The 27,532-nt window shown below is 37.5% G+C and overlaps 1 protein-coding gene across 1 annotated transcript in view; it reads right to left on the bottom strand.

Moving 5' to 3' along the window:
* Nucleotides 1-22,363, bottom strand: part of LOC138708783 (probable protein phosphatase CG10417) — a 42,565-nt gene extending 20,202 nt beyond the window's left edge. The window contains exons 1-3 of the mRNA XM_069838961.1: nt 22,117-22,363; nt 21,311-21,578; nt 2,634-3,438 (exon numbers count right to left, since the gene is read on the bottom strand). Of these exons, the coding sequence (XP_069695062.1) occupies nt 2,634-3,438; nt 21,311-21,578; nt 22,117-22,227 (1,184 nt within the window). The 5' untranslated portion in view covers nt 22,228-22,363. The remainder of the gene's footprint in view (nt 1-2,633; nt 3,439-21,310; nt 21,579-22,116) is intronic.
* Between the last annotated feature and the right edge of the window lie 5,169 nt (nt 22,364-27,532).

Below are 27,532 nucleotides of genomic sequence, written 5' to 3'. Positions count from 1 at the left end.
TTGTGTAACTTTCTCCATTCTCCTGTAACTTCATCCCTCTTAGCCCCAAATATTTTCCTAAGCACCTTATTCTCAAACACCCTTAATCTAAGTTCCTCTCTCAAAGTGAGAGTCCAAGTTTCACAACCATAAAGAACAACCGGTAATATAACTGTTTTATAAATTCTAGTTTTCAGATTTTTTGACAGCAGACTAGATGACAAAAGCGTCTCAACCGAATAATAACAGACATTTCCCATATTTATTCTGTGTTTACTTTTCTCCCGAGTATCATTTATATTTGTTATTGTTGCTCCCAGGTATTTGAATTTTTTCACCTCTTCAAAGGATAAATTTCCAATTTTTATATTTCCATTTCGTACAATATTCTCGTCACGAGATATAATCATATACTTAGTCTTTTCGGGATTTATTTCCAACCCTATCGCTTTACTTGCTTCAACTAGAATTTCAGTGTTTTCCCTAATCGTTTGTGGATTTTCTCCTAGCATACTATTGGCTACTTGACTTACATATGTTTTAAATAAAATAATAATGAGCTCACTACTTGTTGAATTTCGAGAAATGGCTGATAAATTCTGCGTGGAAACCTCTTCTTTACTTCTCTTCTAAAGGATGTCATATCTGGATATATTTATTGTTCTTAGAGTTCATTACACACTCTACTACAAATGAATGTGAGAATCTATGTGCTAATGGCGAACATGGTAACATTTTATTAACTGAGGATACCTTTAAAGTGAAATGTTGTTGTTGTTGTTTACTAATGCCAGGCATTTGACAAAGTCATTTGACCTCTTGCACTCCAATATTTTTCAAAGATATTATCATTGCCAGACACTGAAGCACAGATTTTGAGGTCTGGAAATGGCAAGTTGTAGCCAATTTAAGTGAACACCGTATTTTAATGTTTTGGTGGCTACTTCATTCACACACAACCTCCAGAATATCTGGAGGACCACACCTGCTGTTGGTCGACGGGTCCACTGGACCTAGCTGGGAGATCTTGTTGATCACCAGCTTTCCCTCCTTAAGCCACTGGAGGACGATTTTAGTGCCATAGCAGGTCAGTACTAGGAACAGAAAAGTAGAAAGAGGAGGAAGGAAAGGGAAATGAACCCCTAGGCCTCGAATGCTCTAATGCTGTCGGGGTCTAAGAAAGTAAGAGTTCAGTCAGAGGACTGGATAGGAAAGGGTAAAGAGGGAATTAGGTATTGAATAGAGGAAAATTATACCAAATCCAGTCATTAACTCATCAAGCTGACCAGTGCTAATTGATGAGTAGCCCCTCCCTTTAGTTCAGCTTGTAAAATTGTGCTTACTAACAGCTGCACCACGGGAAGGTAGGGATGGGACATTGGGTATTTGTCCAGGTTGGTTCCTTAAAGCCTTCAATGGGAAGGATTAATGGCTCTCCCTCCTATATCCGACAGATACCCTTTTCCAGCCTTAAAGTGAAATGTTGTTGTTGTTGTTTTCTAATGCCAGGCGTTTGACAATAAAGTCATTTGACCTCTTGCACTCCAATATTTTTCAAAGATATTATCATGACTAGCCACTGAAGCCACAGATTCTGAGGTGTTCCGAATCCATTTCTTGGTTTGAGTTGCACAATGGGCAGTTAGGGGACTGATATATTCCAATTCTATGCAGGTGTTTGGCCAAACAATCATGGCCTGTTGCCAATCTAAATGCAGCTACAGACGATTTTCGTGGTAAATCGGGAATTAACTGTGGATTTTGATGTAGGGAGTTCCATTTTTTCCCTTGAGATTGAGTTATCAAATTTTGTTTGTTGAAGTCTAAGTATGTAGATTTAATAAATCTTTTCACAGAGTAATACGTAGATTTAGTAACAGGTCTGTAAGTAGCAGTGCTGCCCTTCTTTGCTAAAGCATCCGCATTCTTATTTCCCAGGATTCCACAATGGGATGGTATCCATTAGAATACAATTCTTTTATTGAGTGATAATAATTGAGAGAGCATTTTAGTTATTTCTGCTGTTTGAGATGAAGGTGTGTGTTTAGAGATGATTGATAGAATAGCTGCTTTGGAGTCTGACAATAACTGCATTCCTAAATTTATTGATGTGGTATAGAAGATTCCTGAGACATTCACTTATTGCAATGATTTCACCATCAAAACTTGTTGTTCCATATCAAAGAGATCTATAAAGTGAGAAGAGACAGCACGTAACACCTGCACCGGCACCTTGTTCTCTGGAGATCAAGGATCCGTCGGTGTATAAATGAAGCCGGTTTTGTGGAGGGTACCTAATATTAATTGTCTCTAAAGACAACTGTTTCAGTATTTCAGTGTTTACTTCTGATTTCAGTATTTCTTCTGTTAAATTTAGATTATATTCTATATTTAATAGAGTTAAAGGGTTTGGTTTAATTTGTAAGTTTTCTTTTAAATTCGGGATATTGATTTTCTGTTTTAATTCTTGAACAATGGATATGAAACTTTTTTGAGTTTTCAATCTACAAAGAGGACTGTATGAATGTCAATTATTACCTGTTAATCTTATGTTTTTCATATTGAATCAGTGCTTTTTCTTCTATTGTCATTTTGATGCTGTTAATATTAGTGAGGAATCTCATAGAACCTATTTAAAGTGAAATGTAACTCACCTGTTATCGGCCCCTTGAAAAGACTCGTCTCCCTCATCATCAGAATCGCTATCACTCTGGTCCAGACCTCCAAGCAATGAGCGGTACAGTGATGTTCCAGTGCGGGGACGGAGTTTAGTGTGTTTCCTGGCTTCAACACTGCTACTGATCTTATGTAGAGACTTCCCTTTTCCTTCACCCTCAACCACTTCACCGTTTTCATGGGGTGTAGAAGAGCTTGTGACCCCCTCACTTTCTTTCACAGTCTTAACCCCCTCCCCTGTTTCTCCATTCACTTCTTGTTTGACATCCACATTGTCACTCACAGTTTGTATCTTTGCATCTCCTGAACTATCCGGCATTGTTGCTTTGCTTTTCTCTGCCTCTGTTTCGTCACTGGCTGTTTTTACTGGCTCTGAGTCTCCGTTACTTGAAGCTTGGTCAGCCTCGTTACTTCCCAGATGCTTCCTGGAGTTGCTGCACTGTCCCTCACTGCTTGAGCTGCTACTGCTAACTCCAGACTCTCTTTCTTTATTTATTTCCACTTTTTCGTCTTCTTCATCAGACTCTGTGCTACCATTTCCAGATCCTGACATGACACTTGTACTACATTTTGATGATGAAGATGAACTCGATCCTGAAGAAGATGCTCCTGATGTACATGAACGACGACCCCTAAGGAATGGTGACACAGGTGGTTTCCCACCTTCCTGTTTAATTTTTTTTGCATTAGGATTAAGAAGGTCATTTTGATACTTGGCCATCACCTGCTCCAAAGGCATCTCTGCTTCTTCATACAGATTCCTAACATTTTCTTCTTCCTCATCTGAAATGAAGAAAATGTGTTACTGCTATGCTTATTTTCAAGTACCAACCAGATCAAGAAATCGATAAAATATTAGTAAAATGTACATTTCAAAGTGAAAATATCTGAAATGCCATTTATAAGATCCACAATGGATGTTAATACAAAGGCAGAATCATAGATCACATAATATGAAAATAAAAATCAAACCAACAGCAGAAGAAATCTATGGTTTTATCAACCAGAATGGCCATCAACATATACACAGGAATTCTGCTATGAAGCTGTTTTAAAAATTCTGTGAGAATCAAGTATTGTATTGTATTGTATTTATTAACATTCCATGGTATTCATACATGCTTACAGCTAGAATATGGAACAAGTCAAAAAACTTAATACTATTATAAAATCTTAATTTATAGTCACAGTCTAGATGAAATATATACAGACGAGATTTACAATATAGTCTACTAGTACAATACATAGTTTTAGTATCAATTTCATGAAGTGTTATTGAATGTCATGAATTCACCTACAGAATAGAAGGCGTGAGAAATTAGGTACTTCTTTAATTTGGCCCTAAATAATTTTATGTTTTGAGTCATAAAAGGTAAAGGTAAAGCCCCATGTTTTCCACGACCTCGGCACTAGAATGAGGTGGTGTGTTCGGCACCACACTCTGACCACCTTTTACCCCCGGGAAAGACCCGGTACTCAATTTTATAGGAGGCTGAGTGAATCTCGGGGCCGTTCTGAAAGTTTGGCATCGAGAAAAAATCCTGTCACCACTTGGGATCGAACCCCGGACCTTTCAGTCCGTAGCCAGCTGCTCTACCAACTGAGCTACCCGACCGCCCATCAAGTCATAAGGTGCTGTAAAACTAGGCAGAAACTGTAATATCAGTTATCCCAGAATTAAACTCATTTTGGAAATGGAAGACAGGAACCATACAAGGTGTATAATAATATGTCTGAAGCTGCATTTAGATTGGCAACAGGCCATGACTGTTTGACCAAACTTCTTCTTCTTCTTTCTTGGCGCTACAGCTCATTGTGAACCTTGGCCTCTTCCACGATTTTCCGCCAGTTGTCTCGATCCTGCGAAATTGCTTTCCAATTCCTATATCCCATCTTACATATGTCTTCCTCAACTCCATCCAGCCATCTTATTCTTGGTCGTCCACGGCTTCTTTGGCCCCCAGGATTTCCATTTAATATCCTGTTAGGAATTTCTACGTCATTCATCCGTGCCACATGCCCAGCCCACCTTAATCTTGCTGCTTTTACTATTCTTCTAATAGGCGGATCTTTATAGATGGAATACAACTCATTATTATATCGCCTTCTCCATCTTCCTCTCTCGAATACTGGGCCAATTATTTTACGGAGTATCTTCCTCTCAAAGGCATCCAAATTTCCAGCGTCCTTTTTTGTTAGGGACCACGTCTCAGCAGCATATGCTAGTACAGGTCTTATAAGTGTTTTATAGATATCTTTGTGGTACGAGATAAAATTCTTGAACAAAGTAATTTTCTTAAGGCGAAGTAAGCTCTATTGGCAGCCATTAACCTCTGCTTTATTTCATATGAAATATCATTAGAATGAGTAACTGTTGATCCCAGGTATTTAAACTCATCCACTCTCTCGAAGTCATATCTGCCTATTGTTATAGAGGATGGCATATTCTTGAGGTTTGCCTTTCCACAAGCCATGCATTTAGTTTTCGATTGATTAATGGTCAATCCCATATTCCTTCCTGCCTTTTCTATATTCAAGAATGCATCTTTCATTGCCCTTCTAGATCTTGCCACTATATCTATATCATCGGCGTATGCGAGTATCTGCACTGATTTATAAAATATGGTCCCTCTGCTAAGTAGGTTTGCATCTCTTACTACCTTCTCCAATGCAACATTAAAAAGGAGACACGCCAGCGTATCTCCTTGTCGCACACCATTCTTAATATCTAATGAATCTGATAACATTCCTCTGACCCTTATACTGCTTCGAACATTGTTTGGCCAAACATCTGCATAGAATTGGAATATATCAGTCCCCTAACTGCCCATTGTGCAACTCAAACCAAGAAATGGATTCGGAACACCTCAAAATCTGTGCTTCAGTGGCTGACCATGATAATATCTTCGAAAAATATTGGAGTGCAAGAGGTTAAATGACTTTATTGTCAAACGCCTGGCATTAGAAAACAAACAACATAATAATATGTAATATGGCTACTTTAAGGGAAAATATAGTGAATAACGAACGTGAACTTGGTCTAGATATGCAACTGATCACAGTAAGCTACACTTAAGTTGATAAAAGTCAAGAAACACAATGATGATATAAGAGAGAAGTGCCTAACACAAAACATGAGTGAGTAATCAAGGGTGGAAATATTTTCGGGATTACACTGTTTTTATCATCACAATTTCTTACACAGTGAAGACTGGATAATTACTAATTAGAATTATCACTTCCCTTCACGTTCCTATTTAAAACAATGTTGAAATGCAATATTTCATTTGAATTTTCAAAGTGACCTTTGATGTTAACACATTTGTGCAGAAATCCTTATTAGGCAACTTCAGTAATTTCAATTCCATATTTCTGGGATTTACAGTATATAATACAAACTGGAATTGTCCAGGGCTTTTCGAGGGTCAGATCCAGGGCAGATCAAGGTTTACAATGGTTCACTGTACATTGTATATATGCAATGATTGTCCAAGTCTGAGAAGTGGCGTGGGTAGCATTCCTCTGATGCTGACAGGTGGGACATCATGTCTAAGTTCTCACAGAGGTAGGTTCTATTCCCAGACAAGTACTTGACAACCCTCTGGGCCTAGACCCCTAAGCCCTTTCTATATCAATAACCTGCATGTCCCCAAGACTTCAGCTCAGCTTGTTTTTAAATACTGGAGATGGTAGATGAAATGAGAGGGAAGTGGAGTGTATTAGTGGGATGAAAGTGGAAAATGTGAGCAGGCCTACCCGAGAAAATACCCTACAACGTCTGCTTTGTCGACCACAAATTTCATCATGAATTTATCAGGAAACAAACGTGAATGGAAGACCAGCCACAGACACGACCTATCGCTATTTACAGAAATACTGAACTGTACCTTTTATTTATTTTTACAAAATAATATGTGGGATGTTAAGGGGAGAGGATGGTATTTTTTGGTGAAAAATGAGTAAATTTTCAAAAAAAAAAAAAAAAAAAAAAAAAAAATTCTTTAAAATACTCGTGTGGAATGCATAGCATAACATTTTGTGGGTATTTGTGCCCTTATCGGATGTTGAGTCGCCATTTTTAAACTTCCTGTTATGGATTTTTAAATCACTCGCCCACTTTTATTGTTTCCGGTAAATTAAATTTTCAAAAATTTTTTTTTTTCATTAAAATACTCTTAGATATATGTGTAATGCATTGCATAACATTTCGTGGGTATTTGTGCCCTTATCGGATGTTAAGACGTCATTTTTAAACTTCCTGCGCTATGGATTTTTAAATCACACGCCCGCTTTTATCGGTTTCCAGTAACTTCATTTTGTTGCTACATTGCCAGACAAAAATGGATATAATTTCTGAACTATTAAAGATATATGCATGAAATTTAGAACACACATTCTTTAGACTATTAGGAAACTTTTCGCTGTAACAGAATTTTTTTAATTTATTTCATTTAAAAAATACGTCCATTTGTTTGCAAGAAAGGAAATCAGAAAATTAAATTATTAAATTTCAATTCTTTATTTTACAAACGTAGGGACTAATATCAAAATTCGGTTGCAAAACAGTATTTGTTGAATACAGGGGGGAGAGCCATTAATCCTTCCCATTGAAGGCTTTAAGGAACCAACCTGGACAAATACCCACTGTCCCATCCCTACCTTCTCGTGGTGCAGCTGTTAGTAAGCATAATTTTACAAGCTGAACTAAAGGGAGGGCCTACTCATCAGTTAGCACTGGTCAGCTTGATGAGTTAATGACTGAATTTGGTATAATTTTCCTTTAATCAATACCTAATTCTCTCTTTACCCTTTCCTATCCAGTCCTCTGACTGAACTCTTATTTTCTTTGACCCCGACGGCATTAGAGCATTCGAGGCCTAGGGGTTCATTTCCCTTTCCTTCCTCCTCTTTCTACTTTTCTGTTCCTAGTGCTGACCTGCTATGACACTAAAATCGTCCTCCAGTGGCTTAAGGAGGGAAAGTTGGTGATAAACAAGATCTCCCAACTGGGTCCAGTGGAACCGTCGACCAACAGCAGGTGTGGTCCTCCAGACATTCTGGGGGTCGTGTGTGAATGAAGTAGCCACCAAAACATTAAAACATGGTGTTCACTTAAATCGGCTACAACTTGCCATTTGATCATGACAATATCTTTGAAAAATATTGGAGTGCAAGAGATCAAATGACTTTATTGTCAAATGCCTGGCATTAGAAAACAACAACAACAATAATATCAAAATTCTGTTACGGACAGTTTGTAGAACATGCTTTTGCAAATACATTGCAAAAAACTGTTTGAATCTATCTTTAAAAACGGTTTAGATATATCGGTTTTAGTAGAATCCTGCATTGGGTATATATTTTTTTTTTCAAATTTGGGCCCCAAATATTTTTTTTTTCGAAATACTTATATTTGGTTGAGTTGCTACAGCTATGAGCTCTCTACATACAAAAAATTAATATTTTACAACAAATAGGAAAAAAGTTTTAAAAAATACCATCCTCTCCCCTTAACAAACTTCCCAAAATCTTGTGGTAGTTGACTTTGTGTGTGGGTAAAGTACAGCAGGATTGTGTCATGCCTCGTTGCAATGGTTAAGTGTGGAAAATACTGTTATGTTAACATTAGTTCAAAAGTTTGAGGTGATACACAAGTCAAATGAGAAGTGAAGAAGTGAGATATTGTAAAAGATTATGGAATATTGCTTCAATCTATCTAAAGAAAAAAAGAGAGATAGAGGAAAACAAAGAAGGTGTGGAAGGAGCAGGAAGACAGAGAGTTGAAACTTATACCAGTAAGATGAAGGAAGTGCAACGAGTTTGGAATCGAGACTCATCATCTTTTTGTTGATTTTCGAGCAGCCTATGACACCATGACTCTATGCTGCAATGGAGGAATTGAGGATCCCTAAAAAATTTATCTCTCTGGTGAAAGCTACGATGACAAATACCAAAGGGCATAGTTAAAATTCAAAACATGATGTCTAACCCTGTTTCTACTAGGTGTGGCATCCGACAAGGAGATTCACTAGCCTGTCTCCTTTTTAATATAGCACTGGAGAAAGTCATGAGGGATTCACGTATTAATACTAGGGGAACTATTTTCTATAAGTCGATTCAGGTGCTGGCTTGCGCTGAAGACTTAGATATCATAGGAAGAAGTCAGGCAGCAATGAAAGAGGCCTTTATTAAGCTGGAAAAGGCAGCAAGAAGGATGCATTTACAAATTAATGAAGAGAAAACAAAGTATATGCCAGTCACGAGAGCTAATATAAATGGACCCCCTTACTTGGAAATAGGCTCTTTTAAATTTGAAACTGTCCATAGTTTTATCTATCTTGGCTCTGAAATTAACAACAAAAATAATGTTAGTTCTGAAATAAAAAACCGCATATTATCTGCCAATAGATGCTTTTATGGTCTTAGAAGACATATGAAATATCAAATTATATTTAGGAATACAAAAATTATGATGTATAAAACTCTTATAAGGTCTGCACTATCTTACGCATCTGAGACTTGGCCATTGTCGAAGTCAGATGCGACATTATTATGTACATTTGAAAGAAAGATTCTTAGGCAAATCTTTGGACCAGTTAGAGAAAACAGAACATGGAGAAGAAGATGTAATTTCGAACTGTACAGATTATATAATGAGCCGGACATTGTTAAATTCATAAAAATAAGAAGATTGGATTGGGCCGGGTACGTTGTGAGAATGCAAGATGATAGAGTTGCGAAGAGAGTTTTTAAATTTATTCCGATGGAAAGAAGGAAGGTTGGGAGACCGAGATTGAGATGGGAAGACTGTGTGATGGATGACATCAAGACTTTGGGTGTTAGAAATTGGAGAAGTTTGGCATTGGATAGGGAGGAATGGCGAAAACTTCTGAAGAAGGCCAGGGCCCATGACGGGCTGTCGTGCCATTGATGATGATGAAGATGAAGGAAACCAGAAAGATGAGAAAGAAAAGAGAGAGCTACTGGAACATATCTGATGGAGGAAACCAGAAAGATATGAAAAAAAGAACTGGAGTATACGAAATGGAGAAACATGAAAGGTATGAAAGAACAGGAAAGTGGGAACCAGAAAGATGCAAAGGAAAAGATGTGCAAACAAGAAAGGAGAAACTGGAACGTATACAATGGAGGAAACTGGAAGAAAAAGTGATTACCCTGAAGTTCTTTTACTTGACTTGCATGCATCACTGATCTAGTGTCCCATTCTAGGAGGAACATGCCATAATTGCAGACTCTTTGCCACAGAGCGTTGCACCATGGCACGTGGTCTACAGCACATCAGTGTGAAGATTATGACTAGGGACCGGATTTTTATGTAATTACATATTATATTCCTTTCAATCTAACAGTAATCTAAATAACTAATCTTTGCGAATCTTGTAATTACCATTAATATATTAAAATTTGATACTACATATTTTTACATATTTATCCCACATTACATATTATGGCTTGGTATTACATAAATCTACATATTTAGGGGTTTTATTCATTTTTACTTCTTTAAAATAGAAAAGAAAACTTCTACTAGGAAGTTTACAATTTGAAATATGCAGATTTAAAAAGCCTTTTTACCCACCCGAGAAAGGGTATATTTCGGGATGGAACATAACATCTTAGTTCCAGGAAGTAAGGCACTCACCCCTTACCGCCCACTGTAAATATGAGTGAACAAAAGGCAACCTTCCACTGTAAATATGAGTGAACAAAAGGCAACCTTCCACTGTAAATATGAGTGAACAATAGGAAACCTTCCACTGTAAATATGAGTGAACAAAGGGCAACCTTCCTCTGTAATATGAGTGAACAAAAGGCAACCTTCCATTGTAAATATGAGTGAACAAAAGGCAACCTTCCTCTGTAAATATGAGCGAATAAAAGGCAACGTTCCACTGTAAATATGAGTGAACAAAAGGCAACCTTCCTCTGTAAATATGAGCGAATAAAAGGCAACGTTCCACTGTAAATATGAGTGAACAAAAGGCAACCTTCTTCTGTAAATATGAGTGAACAAAAGGCAACCTTCCACTGTAAATATGAGCGAACAAAAGGAAACCTTCCACTGTAAATATGAGTGAACAAAAGGCAACCTTCTTCTGTAAATATGAGTGAACAAAAGGCAACCTTCCACTGTAAATATGAGCGAACAAAAGGAAACCTTCCACTGTAAATATGAGTGAACAAAAGGCAACCTTCCACTGTAAATATGAGTGAACAATAGGAAACCTTCCACTGTAAATATGAGTGAACAAAGGGCAACCTTCCTCTGTAATATGAGTGAACAAAAGGCAACCTTCCATTGTAAATATGAGTGAACAAAAGGCAACCTTCCTCTGTAAATATGAGCGAATAAAAGGCAACGTTCCACTGTAAATATGAGTGAACAAAAGGCAACCTTCCTCTGTAAATATGAGCGAATAAAAGGCAACGTTCCACTGTAAATATGAGTGAACAAAAGGCAACCTTCCTCTGTAAATATGAGCGAATAAAAGGCAACGTTCCACTGTAAATATGAGTGAACAAAAGGCAACCTTCTTCTGTAAATATGAGTGAACAAAAGGCAACCTTCCACTGTAAATATGAGCGAACAAAAGGAAACCTTCCACTGTAAATATGAGTGAACAAAAGGCAACCTTCTTCTGTAAATATGAGTGAACAAAAGGCAACCTTCCACTGTAAATATGAGCGAACAAAAGGAAACCTTCCACTGTAAATATGAGTGAACAAAAGGCAACCTTCCACTGTAAATATGAGTGAACAAAAGGCAACCTACCACTGTAAATATGTGCGAACAAAAGGCAACCTTCATCTGTAAATATGAGTGAACAAAAGGCAACCTTCTTCTGTAAATATGAGTGAACAAAAGGCAACCTTCCACTGTAAATATGAGCGAACAAAAGGAAACCTTCTTCTGTAAATATGAGTGAACAAAAGGCAACCTTCTTCTGTAAATATGAGTGCACAAAAGGCAACCTTCTTCTGTAAATATGAGTGAACAAAAGGCAACCTTCCACTGTAAATATGAGCGAACAAAAGGCAACCTTCCACTGTAAATATAAGTGAACAAAAGGCAACCTTCCACTGTAAATATGAGCGAACAAAAGGCAACCTTCCACTGTAAATATGAGTGAACAAAAGGCAACCTTCCACTGTAAATATAAGTGAACAAAAGGCAACCTTCCACTGTAAATATGAGCGAACAAAAGGCAACCTTCCACTGTAAATATGAGTGAACAAAAGGCAACCTTCTTCTGTAAATATGAGTGAACAAAAGGCAACCTTCCACTGTAAATATGAGCGAACAAAAGGAAACCTTCCACTGTAAATATGAGTGAACAAAAGGCAACCTACCACTGTAAATATGAGTGAACAAAAGGCAACCTACCACTGTAAATATGTGCGAACAAAAGGCAACCTTCATCTGTAAATAAGAGTGAACAAAAGGCAACCTTCTTCTGTAAATATGAGTGAACAAAAGGCAACCTTCTTCTGTAAATATGAGTGAACAAAAGGCAACCTTCTTCTGTAAATATGAGTGAACAAAAGGCAACCTTCTTCTGTAAATATGAGTGAACAAAAGGCAACCTTCTTCTGTAAATATGAGTGAACAAAAGGCAACCTTCCACTGTAAATATGAGCGAACAAAAGGCAACCTTCCACTGTAAATATAAGTGAACAAAAGGCAACCTTCCACTGTAAATATGAGCGAACAAAAGGCAACCTTCCACTGTAAATATGAGTGAACAAAAGGCAACCTTCCACTGTAAATATAAGTGAACAAAAGGCAACCTTCCACTGTAAATATGAGCGAACAAAAGGCAACCTTCCACTGTAAATATGAGTGAACAAAAGGCAACCTTCCCCTGTAAATATGAGCGAACAAAAGGCAACCTTCCACTGTAAATATGAGTGAACAAAAGGCAACCTTCCACTGTAAATATTAGCGAACAAAAGGCAACCTTCCACTGTAAATATGAGTGAACAAAAGGCAACCTTCCCCTGTAAATATGAGCGAACAAAAGGCAACCTTCCACTGTAAATATGAGTGAACAAAAGGCAACCTTCTTCTGTAAATATGAGTGAACAAAAGGCAACCTTCTTCTGTAAATATGAGTGAACAAAAGGCAACCTTCCACTGTAAATATGAGTGAACAAAAGGCAACCTTCTTCTGTAAATATGAGTGAACAAAAGGCAACCTTCTTCTGTAAATAAGAGTGAACAAAAGGCAACCTTCCTCTGTAAATATGAGTGAACAAAAGGCAACCTTCTTCTGTAAATATGAGTGAACAAAAGGCAACCTTCTTCTGTAAATATGAGTGAACAAAAGGCAACCTTCTTCTGTAAATATGAGTGAACAAAAGGCAACCTTCCACTGTAAATATGAGCGAACAAAAGGCAACCTTCATCTGTAAATAAGAGTGAACAAAAGGCAACCTTCCACTGTAAATATGAGTGAACAAAAGGCAACCTTCCACTGTAAATATAAGTGAACAAAAGGCAACCTTCCACTGTAAATATGAGCGAACAAAAGGCAACCTTCCATTGTAAATATGAGTGAACAAAAGGCAACCTTCCCCTGTAAATATGAGCGAACAAAAGGCAACCTTCCACTGTAAATATGAGTGAACAAAAGGCAACCTTCCACTGTAAATATGAGTGAACAAAAGGCAACCTTCCTCTGTAAATATGGGCGAACAAAAGGCAAACCTTGTGCTGTAAATATGAGTGAACAAAAGGCAACCTTCCACTGTAAATATGAGTGAACAAAAGGCAAACTTCCACTGTAAATATGAGTCAACCTTCCACTGTAAATATGAGTGAACGAAAGGCAACCTTCCACTGTAAATATGAGTGAACAAAAGGCAACCTTCGACTGTAAATATGAGTGAACAAAAGGCAACCTTCCACTGTAAATATGAGTGAACAAAAGGCAACCTTCCTCTGTAAATATGAGCGAACAAAAGGCAAACCTTCTGCTGTAAATATGAGTGAACAAAAGGCAACCTTCCACTGTAAGTATGAGTGAACAAAAGGCAAACTTCCACTGTAAATATGAGTCAACCTTCCACTGTAAATATGAGTGAACGAAAGGCAACCTTCCACTGTAAATATGAGTGAACAAAAGGCAACCTTCATCTGTAAATATGAGCGAACAAAATGCAACTTTCCACTGTAAATATGAGCGAACAAAAGGCAACCTTCCACTGTAAATATCAGTGAACAAAAGGCAACCTTCCTCTGTAAATATGAGCGAACAAAAGGCAACCTTCCACTGTAAATATGAGCGAACAAAAGGCAACCTTCCACTGTAAATATCAGTGAACAAAAGGCAACCTTCCTCTGTAAATATGAGCAAACAAAAGGCAACCTTCCACTGTAAATATGAGTGAACAAAAGGCAACGTTCCTCTGTAAATATGAGCGAACAAAAGGCAACCTTCCACTGTAAATATGAGTAAACAAAAGGCAACCTTTCTCATACAACTACTTTGTATTGTAAAAATCAAGGAGGAAATAATCTCATACACATAAGCCGACGACATAGTAGTAGGGTCTAAAGACCTTACAAAGTTACAATAAACAATAAACATCATGGTAAAATGTGCAATAAAAACAAATTTGATATAAACGTGGACAAGACAGAAATGATGATACTCAGAAACGGCGAAAGAGTACCAGAAACAGTAGAAATCGTCATGAAGAACAGAAAATTAAAACTTGTACCAGACGACAAATATCTAGGCTTAACAATACAAATCAGCGCAGATATTGATATTAAATATTTTCATAATTTTACATATTTCAGTACATATTCAGCTTATTTTTCTTACATAAATATGTACATATTTCACACCTTGATATTACATAAAATTCCGGTCCCTAATTATTACGATTAATGGAACAATGGTGGAATGCCAGTAGAGAAAATTGGAATACCCTGCAAATCTACCACCTATAGTCCCATTGCTCTAATTTCCGGCAGCCAATCACATTGCAGGTCGGCTACATTTAAACGTGTGCGTCTTGTGATTTGCTGATGAAGACGTTATTCATTTCCTGAGGCTGGATAAATACCATTTTGGCTCTTTCGTTGGCGTTCGCAGAAAGCACATGAGGACGTTATTTGCCACTCAATTATTTGCTGAATTACAGTGCGTTTCATTTATTATCATAAGAGCTACGACATGATAATGTTTAACGATGTGGCAAATAGAGCCCTCGTCTGGTAGCTTGGCAACTAAAGAACAAAAATGGCGAACGAAACTACCTACCTAGACTTTATAGAGCCTTGACTTCCTAAGACGTAAGCAAAGAGGAGGAGTCACGCCGGGAATAACAGCTTCGCGACTATAACACCTTTGTCCATCAAAAATTCCACATGGACTCACTGGGATTTAAACTCAGGCTAACAGTATGGAATACAAAAACACTACCCATCTGGCTAACTGAACACTGGTATGCCAATTCCCAGAAGAGTGATAAACATAATTAAATATATGTCGGCTCACGATGGCAAACATTCACAATCGTCAAGAATAATTCGAACACAAAAATTACTGTAACAAATTCGCTATTATCTGTCACAATGATTTTTGCGGAGCTTCACAGTTTGGAGCAAATGCTGCCTATTTCAAACGTCAAGAACATGATTTCGTATTTTTATTCAAGATCCTTAAAGATGTTTATAACCTCTGATGCTTCTATAAATAACGTTATCTTTCATGTTCTTATGAAAAGTATGAGAAGTGACAAACTTGTTTAAACAGGAATTCCAAATCTCATTTAGGGCCAGAGTTCTTTTAAATGTTTAATATGAGATGTTCACCTGCAAACGGTACCTTTAAAAATCGACTGTTCCCTGCAGTATTAGAACCCTAAAACATCAAACTAGTTCAAACATAACCACTGAAAGGCAATCTCTTATTACAGAGGGACTGAACAAATTACTAGATAGTTATATTATTCGCCCATACGTGCTACATGCCCTGCCCATCTCAAACGTCTGCATTTAATGTTCCTAATTATCCTAAAAACTATTTCCGCGCCTGCCTGTGCAGTACTTGTCTTTTTATAGTCTCTCCTTCCATTTATTTATCTTCAGGTACGGTCATACGTCACTACTTTTGCAGCGCTGCAGTACAAAAAACTGCGCAACTCTTGTACTGTGACATGTGAACAAATGTGCAACCCAAAAAGTAGCGGCTGCCGAACCTGCTGCTCGCTACTTTTTCATGCTGCATGCAGTTTATAAGTTGCGATGTGTGAACAGTGTTCTCAGGGTTGCAGCTGCAGCATTTTTGATATCGGTTTTGTTGAAACTTTTGCTGCGGTTGCGACCAGTGTTGCCACACAAATGTGCCAATGATACTTCTATTGTTTGGATATATTTTAAAGTTAGATGTGATGAAAATAAATGATTTGTAACAGTAAATGTACAACACAGTCTGAGTATATTTGCTGATGATATAATAATTTTTTTTTTAATTTTCTGTAGTGTAGTTTCAAACAGGAGGGTTACCAACACTGATTACGTGAATATGCTGTTGTTTATCATTTAAGTATATAGGCGTTTTTAATAGCTCTGTAGTAAAATTAATGCCAATTTCTGAATACTAGTTAGGACAGAAAAGGAAATAACAATAAGTAAGCTACCGCATGAGTTTCATAATAATGCGAACATAACCACAAAATGTATATTGAGAAGTCAACACGGAGATGAAAACCTGCAGCATGACTGCGGCTGCAAAAGTAGTGCCTTGTGTGTGAACAGACTCGCAACCTCCAGTTGCAACTTTTGCTGCACTTGGGTTGCACAGCACGAAAAGTAGCGTGCAGCGCACTACTTTTGGACTTTTGGCTTACGTGTGAACACGACACGCAACTTTTGTAGCTGCAGTACAAAAGTTGCACAGCATAAGTAGCGACGTGTGACCGTACCTTTACACACACAAACAGTAAATATTAGTTTTACTTATACAACATATTGAAACACTCACATGTGAACAAACGAACTCAGGAAGCACTTGTTATAGACTGATTCTGATTAGTTCTACTGTACAAGCTTGTGACTTCACATACCAGAAATGCTATGATGGATATAGCAGACAACTGCCTTCCCAAATGCCGTCGACTCTGGGTTAGGATAAATTACGTGTTAGTATTGTGTATCACCAGAGTTAGTGACAGTGAAAACCCCACGATTCCCTTCTTTATATTACGTCACATGGCTGCAAAAGGGTATATGTCGGATACAGGGGGGAGAGCCATTAATTCTTCCCATTGAAGGCTTTAAGGAACCAACCTGGACAAATACCCAATGTCCCATCCCTACCTTCCCGTGGTGCAGCTGTTAGTAAGCATAATTTTACGAGCTGAACTAAAGGGAGGGGCTACTCATCCATTAGCACTGGTCAGCTAGATGAGTTATTTGGCCGAATTTGGTATAATTTTCCTCTATCCAATACCTAATTCTCTCTTTACCCTTTCCTATCCAGTCCTCTGACTGAACTCTTACTTTCTTCGACCCCGACGGCATTAGAGCATTCGAGGCCTAGGGGTTCATTTCCCTTTCCTTCTTACTTTTCTGTTCCTACTGCTGACCTGCTATGGCACTAAAATCGTCCTCCAGTGGCTTAAGGAGGGAAAGCTGGTGATCAACAAGATCTCCCAGCTAGGTCCAATGGACCCGTCGACCAACAGCAGGTGTGGTCCTCCAGACATTCTGGGGGTTGTGTGTGAATGAAGTAGCCACCAAAACGTTAAAATACGGTGTTCACTTAAATCAGCTACAACTTGCCATTTCCATACCTCAAAATCTGTGCTTCATTGGCTGGTCATGATAATATCTTTGAAAAATATTGGAGTGCAAGAGGTCAAATGACTTTATTGTCAAACGCCTGGCATTAGAAAACAACAACAACATATTACGTCACATTATGGAAATATGGCGATCTTTTTCATTCACGCACGACGAATTTCGTATATAAGTAAGGTATGTATTTGGAACTGGTGGTTGGGCACACAGCTCTCCTAATGATCACATTAAATTTCCTTTACACCATGCTATAGATCCTAGCCATTTTCAAGATATTTCAGGAATGTTTTCTAGTGGCGAATACATAAAGAACCTTCACAATAATTTATTTTAAACAAATAATAATGCTCGCCCCAGTCTTCACACCAGTTAAACGGCAGCTTTTAGCTATGTATGGGGGAGAGTCTTAAGTTCGAAACAGTCCACCTGGGCAATAATACTTATTCATAATTGATATAATGGCGATCTTACTCTTGTTAACTGTGTAAGCATGTGCGGCTTACAGCTGTTTCGGTGCTTCTTCACACCATCCTCAGAGCCTACTAGATCTCGGCATCATCTCGAACTTCACTGCCTGTTGTGTGGGTGCGTTCGATTGTTGAAAAGTGTTGAAATGTGGTGTCAAATAGTGTGTGTGTACTGAAATTGATCTGTGTGTTGAGAATTTGATCAGGGTGTGTTTTGGTGTGTCTGTATATTTCATATTGTTCTAGTGTGTTGAGTTTTTGGTTTTTGGGTTGTATGTGTAGGATTTCCATATCTGTATTTATATTATTGTATGTGTGGTTAGCATTAGTTATGTATTCGGCATATGTAGATGTATTGTGTCCTCTGGTTATTGCTATAATGTTCTTTGTATCGAGTTTGGAATGATCTGCATGTCTGTCCAATGTAGAAACTATCGCAACTATTACATGTGAGTTTGTATACGCCTGTGTGGTTGTATTTATTTGCTTGTGTTGTTTGTGTGTTGAGATGTCTTTGTAGTATGTTTTCTGTTCTGTAAGCTATGTTGTATTTCTGTTTTCTGAATGAGGATGTGATCTTGTGTGTGTTTTTGTTTTCGTATGTTAGTGTGATGTATTTCTTGTGTTTGTGTTGTGTTTTTGTGTTTGTTGAGTTTTTGTTTTGTCTTCCTTATGATGTTGTCCATTATGTTTGGGTTGTAATCATTTTCTTGTGCTATGTATTTGATTGTGTTCACTTCTTCATTGTAGTGTTGTTGGCTCATGTATGTTGAGTAATCTGTGTACCATTGTCCTGAATGCAGCATGTTTGTGTTGTGTGGGGTGATTAGATGTGTTGTGTATGTGTGTGGTGGTGGTGGTTGGTTTTCTGTATATTTTAAAGGTGTGTTTGTTGTCAACTTTTGTTATGGTGAGGTCTAGGAAATTTATGGAGTTATTGTTTTCGAGTTCCAATGTGTATTGGAGTTTCGGGTGAATTTTGTTTATGTATTGGTGTAGTTTGTGTATTTGTCGTTTGTTTCCTTTGTGTAGTATGAGTATGTCGTCTATGTATCTGTTCAGTTCAAAGTGTGTCATGGCTCGCTGTATGTCGTCATGTGGCTAGCCGATGAGCCTAGAGAACTCAATCTTCCTACACTTCCGCAGAGGCGTATTACCTATGTGCCAGAGAAGTTGCCTAGCAAGTACGGTGTTCATTCTGAAGAGTACTTATCGATACGTACGGTAACGCCGGTAGTGGCAGGAATGTGAACTGTTTGGAAACACGTACTGAGGTGAGTTTTTTTCTTTATGGGTAGAGGGTTAAGACGATTACTTACGTATTTGTTGACATTAACTTCGACGGTCAACATGGACACGGAGCATTTGATTTGTGTTGTGGAATGTTGCAGTTACCGAGGATAACAAATACCCTGCGTACGATTTTCCCGCGCAAAATACAGTTCGAAAGAGGTTATGGTAGCACACAGACCGTACAGACCGCCATCTGTTGCTACGACGTTCAAGTTATACCGTACATGTTCTCAAGTTCAGATTGAACGCCTTGATTAATAGGCAACTTCTCTGACATAAAAACTGAAACTTGCTTCAAATCGCTGACTCACAACAGTGACGTCATGACACACTTTGAAATGAACACCCAGTATTATGTTGTCTGCATATTTGTTGTGTTCGTTCTTGAGTATGTATGTTTGTTCTATGTTGTGTAAAAATATCTCTGCTAGTATGCTTGATATGGGTGATCCCATTGGCAATCCTTCTGTTTGGGTGTAGTATTTGTTGTTGTGTGCGAAATAATTTTGCTTTGTTATGTCTGTGACTTGGATAATTTCTTTGACATTTTTAAGATGAGTCTATTACTATTGCTACACAAAGGAGATAATATATTAGATTCTTTCATTAATGTTAATCCTTGTATCCTACTCCTCTTATAGATAAGAGCTGCCAATGAGGTCAAACTCAATGTACAGTTGTAGACATAGGCTATAAGCTCTGTTACTCTACAGGCTGTTTGATATACTACACATATGAAAAACTTTCCATGTATTGTGGGTCCCTATCACCACAGCATGGCACGTCCTCATGTTGCGGATCGAGGAGACGGCCGCCAGATATAATAATAATATTAATAATAATAATTTATTTTAGCTGGCAGAATTAAGGCCGTAAGGCCTTCTCTTCCACTCAGCCAGCAAAAAGTATATATATATATATATATATATATATATATATATATATATACATATGCATGAACTTACAAAGAATTCAACAATTTGATTTAGATGAGAGTTACATGTATACAATAGTTATTTACGAATTAAACAACAAAATACTATGAACTATTAATTAAACACTGAAATAAACTGTGTAGCAGAATTAAGCTAAAATACATAGAATGTTAATATATTTCAAATAATATTAGATAATAGAAAGAGATTATTATGAGACAATTTTGAAAATACAGCACTATCAGGATGATGTCTAAAGAAAGAAGTAACAATGTAGTCAGTGATAGTTTAAATCAGTAAGATTGGAGTGAAATGCTAATAAGGTTATCTTTTAAGCTGTTCTTAAAAGTATTTATTGTCTTGCAGCCCCTAATACTTTGTGACAAGGAATTCCATTGACGCGAGATGGATACTGTAAAAGACAATGGATAACAAGATGTTCTATGAAGAGGTATACTTAGCGTGCCACAGATAAGTGATCTGGTATTTGCGTCGTGGTTAAGAGTATAAATAAGAGAAACGAGACGAAAGGTAATTTGGTGTTGAGGTGTGCAGAATTCGAAAGAGTAAAAACAAAGAGTGTAAAGTTCTGCGTTCTTTAATTCGGAGCCACGAAAGACTTGCGAAGGACGGTAGCTGTGATATACGGTAGATACGGAGGGTAGATGTGAATATATTGAATAAGCAGTCGCGGACAGCTGATGAGGGGTGGTCCTCCAGCTTGGGGGTTGGGCGAAGGGCTAACAACCCATCACCATAAAAAAATAGCTTGTTACGAATCCTTCAAATAAGCCTCGGAATGGACATTCTCTGGCACGACCACAGCAAAGCGTTTGAGATGGGCAGGGCATGTAGCACGTATGGGCGAATCCAGAAATGCATATAGAGTGTTAGTAGGGAGGCCGGAGGGGAAAAGACCTTTAGGGAGGCCGAGACGTAGATGGGAAGATAATATTAAAATGGATTTGAGGGAGGTGGGATATGATGATAGAGAATGGATTAATCTTGCTCAGGATAGGAACCAATGGCGGGCTTATGTGAGGGCGGCAATGAACCTCTGGGTTTCTTAAAAGTAAGTAAGTATGAAAAACTTTACATAGGCTATTTTCAATTTATAACATTACCTGATTCTGAATTTTGTTCACCATCTTTGTTACTTGCTATTTGTTTAAGAATTGCTACCACATCTGGTTTGGTCAGAGTAGCATCAAATTCTAAAAAGGCATCTTTCAAAGCTTGTACATAGTCACCCTTCTTGTAAGCCTCACAATTCTTCAGGTACTGTGGTAAATGCTGGGCACTATACGTTGCCACTTCATGACCACCATGGCCATCATATACAGCAAAGAATGAAGTGTTTTCGTCATACTCCAATGTGCAGTTATGGGCATCCTATAAACATGAAATAATTATCAGTCGGTATAATACGTAATAAAATAATTACAACTGTCATCCAGTAACTTAAAAAAAATATAACTTTGTATTATATATACATATACACTGTTTCGCAATGGCAGTACGTAATAAATATAAGATGCACTTATATTAGGTTATGTTGGCACATGGTAAAAAATCTTTACAATTCAGAGAGTATAGTAAATTAAGATTGTTTCGATTTCCAACCAGTAACAATGAATATTATACAACAATGAAAAAAGATATCCGGATGAAACGTCAGACGGCCATTTCCATCTTAAAATTCTCTTTAAAACATTTATTTTCTATCGTGACATAACAGGAATTCCAAAAAAGCAGAATCATTATGAGGAAGTCAGTCAAGCGCTATGTAATTCACAAATGTTGTACTAATTTGTCTAGTTTTATACATTATCCTTGTACATAAACAGTGGAATATAAATACAATATGTATACGAAAGAACTTTAACATTAGTATGTTAAAGTTGCATTCATATACCAGTTACAAACCTACCTCCTGTGTAACTCGCCATCCTTGCATGGAACTCGCACCGCATATTACACGCTTTCCCACTTCATCAGTAGATACTTTATCGGTTATTGGTTCCGAAAGGTATGCGCCCATCTTATTTAAAACAAGTATTGAAACTAAATCGAAAAAAAAACTAATGAAAATTGTATGCAACTACATTAACCTATCCGAATCAACACCGCTTACTTTCCTCCATGCTTATGTTCAGAGCTGCCAACACAAAAAGTTGAAATGTGGTTACAGTCCTGACGAAATTCCGCTATTTTCCGCTACACAAGTAAAAATAATGTACTTCAAAGAAACAACCAAAACATAATTTTCACGGTGAGATTTATTGTATTTGTTAGAGGATGTGAAACTTGATTATCATGTTACGATATTTTGACATTCGTGACGTTATCAGTCTTTTATTTGGTTTATTTTACGACACTTTACCAACTGCTATAGCCGTGAGATTAAGATGATAATGCCAGCGAAATAAACTTAGGATCTAGCGCCGAAACTTAGCCAGCATTTGTTCTTAATGAGTTGAGGGAAAACCCCGGAAAAACCTCAAGCAGATAACTTTTCCCAACCAGGATTTGAACCCGGACCCACTCGTTTCACGGTCACAAACACTGTTACTCCAAAACGGTGGACTCATTGTTGTAATTTATATTGATTTGCAGTAGATGTTATACTATAGATTATATTAAAAATAGTAGAAATTGATTAAATCACTTCTGATAAAAGTAATGTAACGCGGCTCAGCTATTTCTTTTTTATACCAGCGTATTCCGAATCTCAGGGCTGAGTAATCAGAAGGCAGCAAGCGCAAGGTGTTTCGAATTTCAACGATGACGTCATTGATACTCCAGCGCTGTAGCAGCTTCCGTCAGCGTGCACAGAAGTGTCCATCAGCCACCATCAGTGAATCTGATTGGTTCTTGTAAAGAGCGGGAATTGGCAGACGAATGACATCTGCACTGTTGTGTCATGGCGGTGTTTGTAATGAGCACAACGTAAAAAAAATTGTTAATGGCTTATGAACGAACGCCTCAAAGGACCAGTTATTACTACTGGTTCAAGAAATAAATTTATTGTTTATGCTCTCTTTTCTTTGAGCGAGATGACAGTATGAGAAATTCTCAAAATCTTGCTAGAGTAGTACCCCTTATTACATATATTAATATGTGATCACGAGTATAGCACATAACAACTCGTACAGATTGAATATTCTTCCTACTTCGCTGCAGCGTCCCGTCATTGTTGTTGGATGTCTACGATTCCATGAGGCAACACTATAACAACAATTTAGTTACCAGTAACTTGACCGTGTGTGATAAAACGTATACATTATTTCTGGATTTTTTTCTTCAGAAAAAATTATATAAAAAAAGGCGCTGAAAAGTAAAGTCCAAAGTCATTACGTTTCCGATGCTTTTCTGTTTTCGCCGCGCCTTCTCACCAGGGTTGAAACTTCGCTGCGCATAGCGAAATTCCGCTACAGTTGCCAGCACTGAATGCAACATTGAGAATAAACGGAAGCCCGTCTACTTTAAATAATTAATTTAATGAAAATATATAAACGCTAAGCCATCAGTGGCTGCACCAGGATTTCACAATTGGGGGTGCTATATATACCAACGAGCATGTTAATACCAATGTACGGACTGTAGCCACTTGATAGACCTAACGCCATCTTGTTGCTACCAAAACATTCAACGTATTCCGAATCTGAGCGGACAGGTGGACATCAATGACGTCACGCTGCAGCGAAATAGGAACAAAACTGCTGGAAGGTTCAATAGCTATCATGGCGGCTGTACGAGTTGTATGCTAGCAAAATTTGGACTCAATTTTTCCCTTTATATCCACATACCTCAAACTGGGCTGACAAACCGTCAAACATCCAAACACTGAGTGCACACACTTTGGGTGACTTAAGTTATGGTAATTGTCTGGTAGAGTTCCTGGGTAGCTCAATTGGTAGAGTATTGGTGCGCTAAGCCAAAGGACCCAGGTTCGACACCGAGCCCAGGAACAATTTTTCCCTTGAAACGATTAAAATCAACTTTATATGGAGTTATACCCGAAAGCTACATCTGCATTGTATTTAATGCTTTGGAAGATTAAAAAGAAAAACACTTTGACCTTATTTCACCACTAGTCCAATAAAAATGCTAACCTTTCATAGGTTAAACTATAGTCGTGACACTGTTATTCCCGGCGTGACTCCTCCTCTTTGCTTACGTCTTAGGAAGTGAAGGCTCTATAAAGTCTAGGTAGATAGTATCGTTCGCAATTTTTGTTCTTTCGTTGCCGAGCTACCAGACGAGGAATCTATTTGCCACACCGTTAAACATTATCATGTCGTAGCTCCTATGATAATAAATCAAACGCACTGTAATTCAGCAAATAATTGAGCGGCAAATAACGTCTTCGTGTGCTTTCTGGAAACGCCAACGAAAGAGCCAAAATGGCGGGCGATAATATTAAGTATTTATCAAGTCTTAAGAAATGAATAACGTCTTCATCAGCAAATCACAAGATGCACACATTTAAATGTAGCCGACCTGCAATGCAACCTGTTGCTACAGGTATCCCGAGCAGAAGACTTCGACCGAGGATACCTAACCACTGAAGATGTCTGCCGTAGAAGTAGACGAAACGTCTGGTAACGTCAGCACCAGTAGACCACAGCATCTTAGCCCGGAAGCTCTGTTTCAATTACCACAGTTATTGCATTATTACTGATGTTCACGAATGGAAGTAATGCATGAAATAAAAGATTTCAGAAGTATTTAAATTAATTTCTAATAATTGCTGGTTGCAAAGAATTTATAACCAAATGTCATGTAACTGATACTGGTACATATTTAATTAAATCATTTCACTTATGCTTCTTTATTGTGTAAACTATAGTAGCGATGCTGTTATTCCTGGCGTGGCTCCTCCTCTTTGCTTACGTCTTAAGAAGTGAAGGCTCTATAAAGTCTATGTAGGTAGTATCGTTCGCCATTTTTGTTCTTTCGTTGCCGAGCTACCAGACGAGGAATCTATTTGCCACACTGTTAAAAATTATCATGTAGTAGCTCCTATGATAATAAATCAAACGCACTGTAATTCAGCAAATAATTGAGCGGCAAATAACGTCCTTGTGTGCTTTCTGCGAACACCAACAAAAGAGCCAAAATGGCGGGCGATTATATTAAGTATTTATCCAGCCTTAGGAAATGTGTATCGTCTTCAACAGTGAATCACAAGACGCACACATTTAAATGTAGCCGACCTGCAACGTGATTGGCTACCGGAAATTAGAGCGACGGGACTATACATACCTAGACAAATCTGGCACCAAAAGTAGTAAAATTAACTATAAATTATTACAGTTAATTAATGTCATTAATTCAAGTTAAGAATGAGAAAGTGTTATGAAATAACAAAGCTGACACATTTATAACACCTCACTTTACACTTCATATGCTTACAAATTAAAATATAAACACACCTCTACTCCCTCCTACTTATCTGTCCGATTCCACAGTCTTTCTCGGTATCATAACTTAAATACTCGGTCACAATATGATAACACTCTAGAAATACCACACCACACATCATATCTTTATTCTTCATCTTTCACTGTTGCTACTTCTCGTCACTGGAATTCTGTGCCGCCTGAAGTCAAGGGCTGCCGAACTTTAATTTCCTTTAAAAGTAAATTAGAAAAAATATCTTATGATGAGTTGCCAGACCTAACGCGTTGCAAATATTTAATGGAATGTGTTCCACTGCATTTATTTTTATTTTTTTTGTTTCTTATTTTTATTATCTAAATCGTGTTTATTTTTTTTTAAGTTATCTATTTTGTTTTCTGTTTTCGTTTGTTTCCTTTGTTTTACTTACACTAATACAAACACAACACCCATGCCCAAGGCGGGACTCGAACCCACAACCCTTCGGACCAAGCGATAGGGACATGCCGTGCCCCTACCGCTTGAGCCATCCGGGCCGGCTATTATCACTTAACGCCAATATGTATCCCACTGTGTTGGTTTTTTTAATTATTAATCTATTTTTTGTGTACATTTTATTCAATTGTCGGTTTCTGGTTTAATTATGTAAATCCTACTTAATTGTAATCTAATACTAACATGTATACTAACCTGTTTATTTTTATTTTTACTGTGTACATTTTTTATTGAATTACCAGCTTCTGTTTTTATGTGATTCGTATTTGATTCTAACAACATTAATATGTATTCCACTATGTTTATTTTTATTTTATGAGGTAAATTTTTATGTAACTACCTCTTTTGATCTCATTATGTACCTAAATTGTATCAGTATGTAATTACTTAATTCTGATCCAGTATTATGTTCAACTATGTAAGCAAGTTTTAATCCTGGTTGAGTGTAAGAGAAGGCCTTATGGCCTTAACTCTGCCAGGTTAAATAAAGCCATTATTATTATTATTATTATTATTATTATTATTATTCACGAAATAAGAATTGTTTTTGATTATCGAGCAGTTTCATCCTCCAAGTCTCACAGGTTCAAAACCTACCTGAGCCCTTGAGCGCATTGCTAGCCCAATAGCTAATGTATGTTTTCTGCTGGACACATAAGTTTAGATTTCTGTAGGTAGGAATGCAATTCACAGTGAACAAAGGTAGTTTTGAATTTGATGCAGGTTTTTTTTCAGGAACTCCACTTACCTTATTTCTTCATAATATAATTACCATTAACAGTAGTGCAGTAACAGAAAATGAAACACATTATACCATCCTTCCCAGGACATGAATCCATTGAACACTTGTGGTGAACTTTATACAGGGCAACGAACCACACGAATTTGATGATAGCATTATTTGAGTATTCAGGTATGACACCTTAAATGGATTTAAATAGTCCACAAAACTGCTTCTTTGAAAACGAAATAAATCCGATGGTCTCATGGCTTCAGAAGAGAAAATTCTATAGTGTTGTTATTGTTTTCTAATGCCAGGCGTTTGACAATAAAGTCATTTGACCTCTTGCACTCCAATATTTTTCAAAGATATTATCATGGCCAGCCACTGAAGCACAGATTTTGAGGTATTCCGAATCCATTTCTTGGTTTGAGTTGCACAATGGGCAGTTAGGGGACTGATATATTCCAATTCTATGCAGGTGTTTGTGTTTCTATAGTGTTTACATACAACTGAAATGCTGCGTAACACTATTTCATCGCATTTTCATTTTACAGATATTATGGTTATTTCATACCATGTTCATCCTCCTCCAGTCTTGACACTGAATTGCTAGCTATTGATGCTGCTCTTCAGTGTGTTACTCAAATTTCTGAAAAATCTATTTGCATACTTACCGACTCCAAGGGGACTATATTTAATATAATTAAATATGTACCAAACCTAT

The sequence above is a fragment of the Periplaneta americana genome, chromosome 11 (genome assembly GCF_040183065.1).
Source record: "Periplaneta americana isolate PAMFEO1 chromosome 11, P.americana_PAMFEO1_priV1, whole genome shotgun sequence".
NCBI classification, from domain to species: Eukaryota; Metazoa; Arthropoda; class Insecta; order Blattodea; family Blattidae; genus Periplaneta; species Periplaneta americana.
The sequence above is the reverse complement of the archived record's forward strand: the minus strand, read 5'-3'. Positions and strand labels throughout refer to the sequence as shown.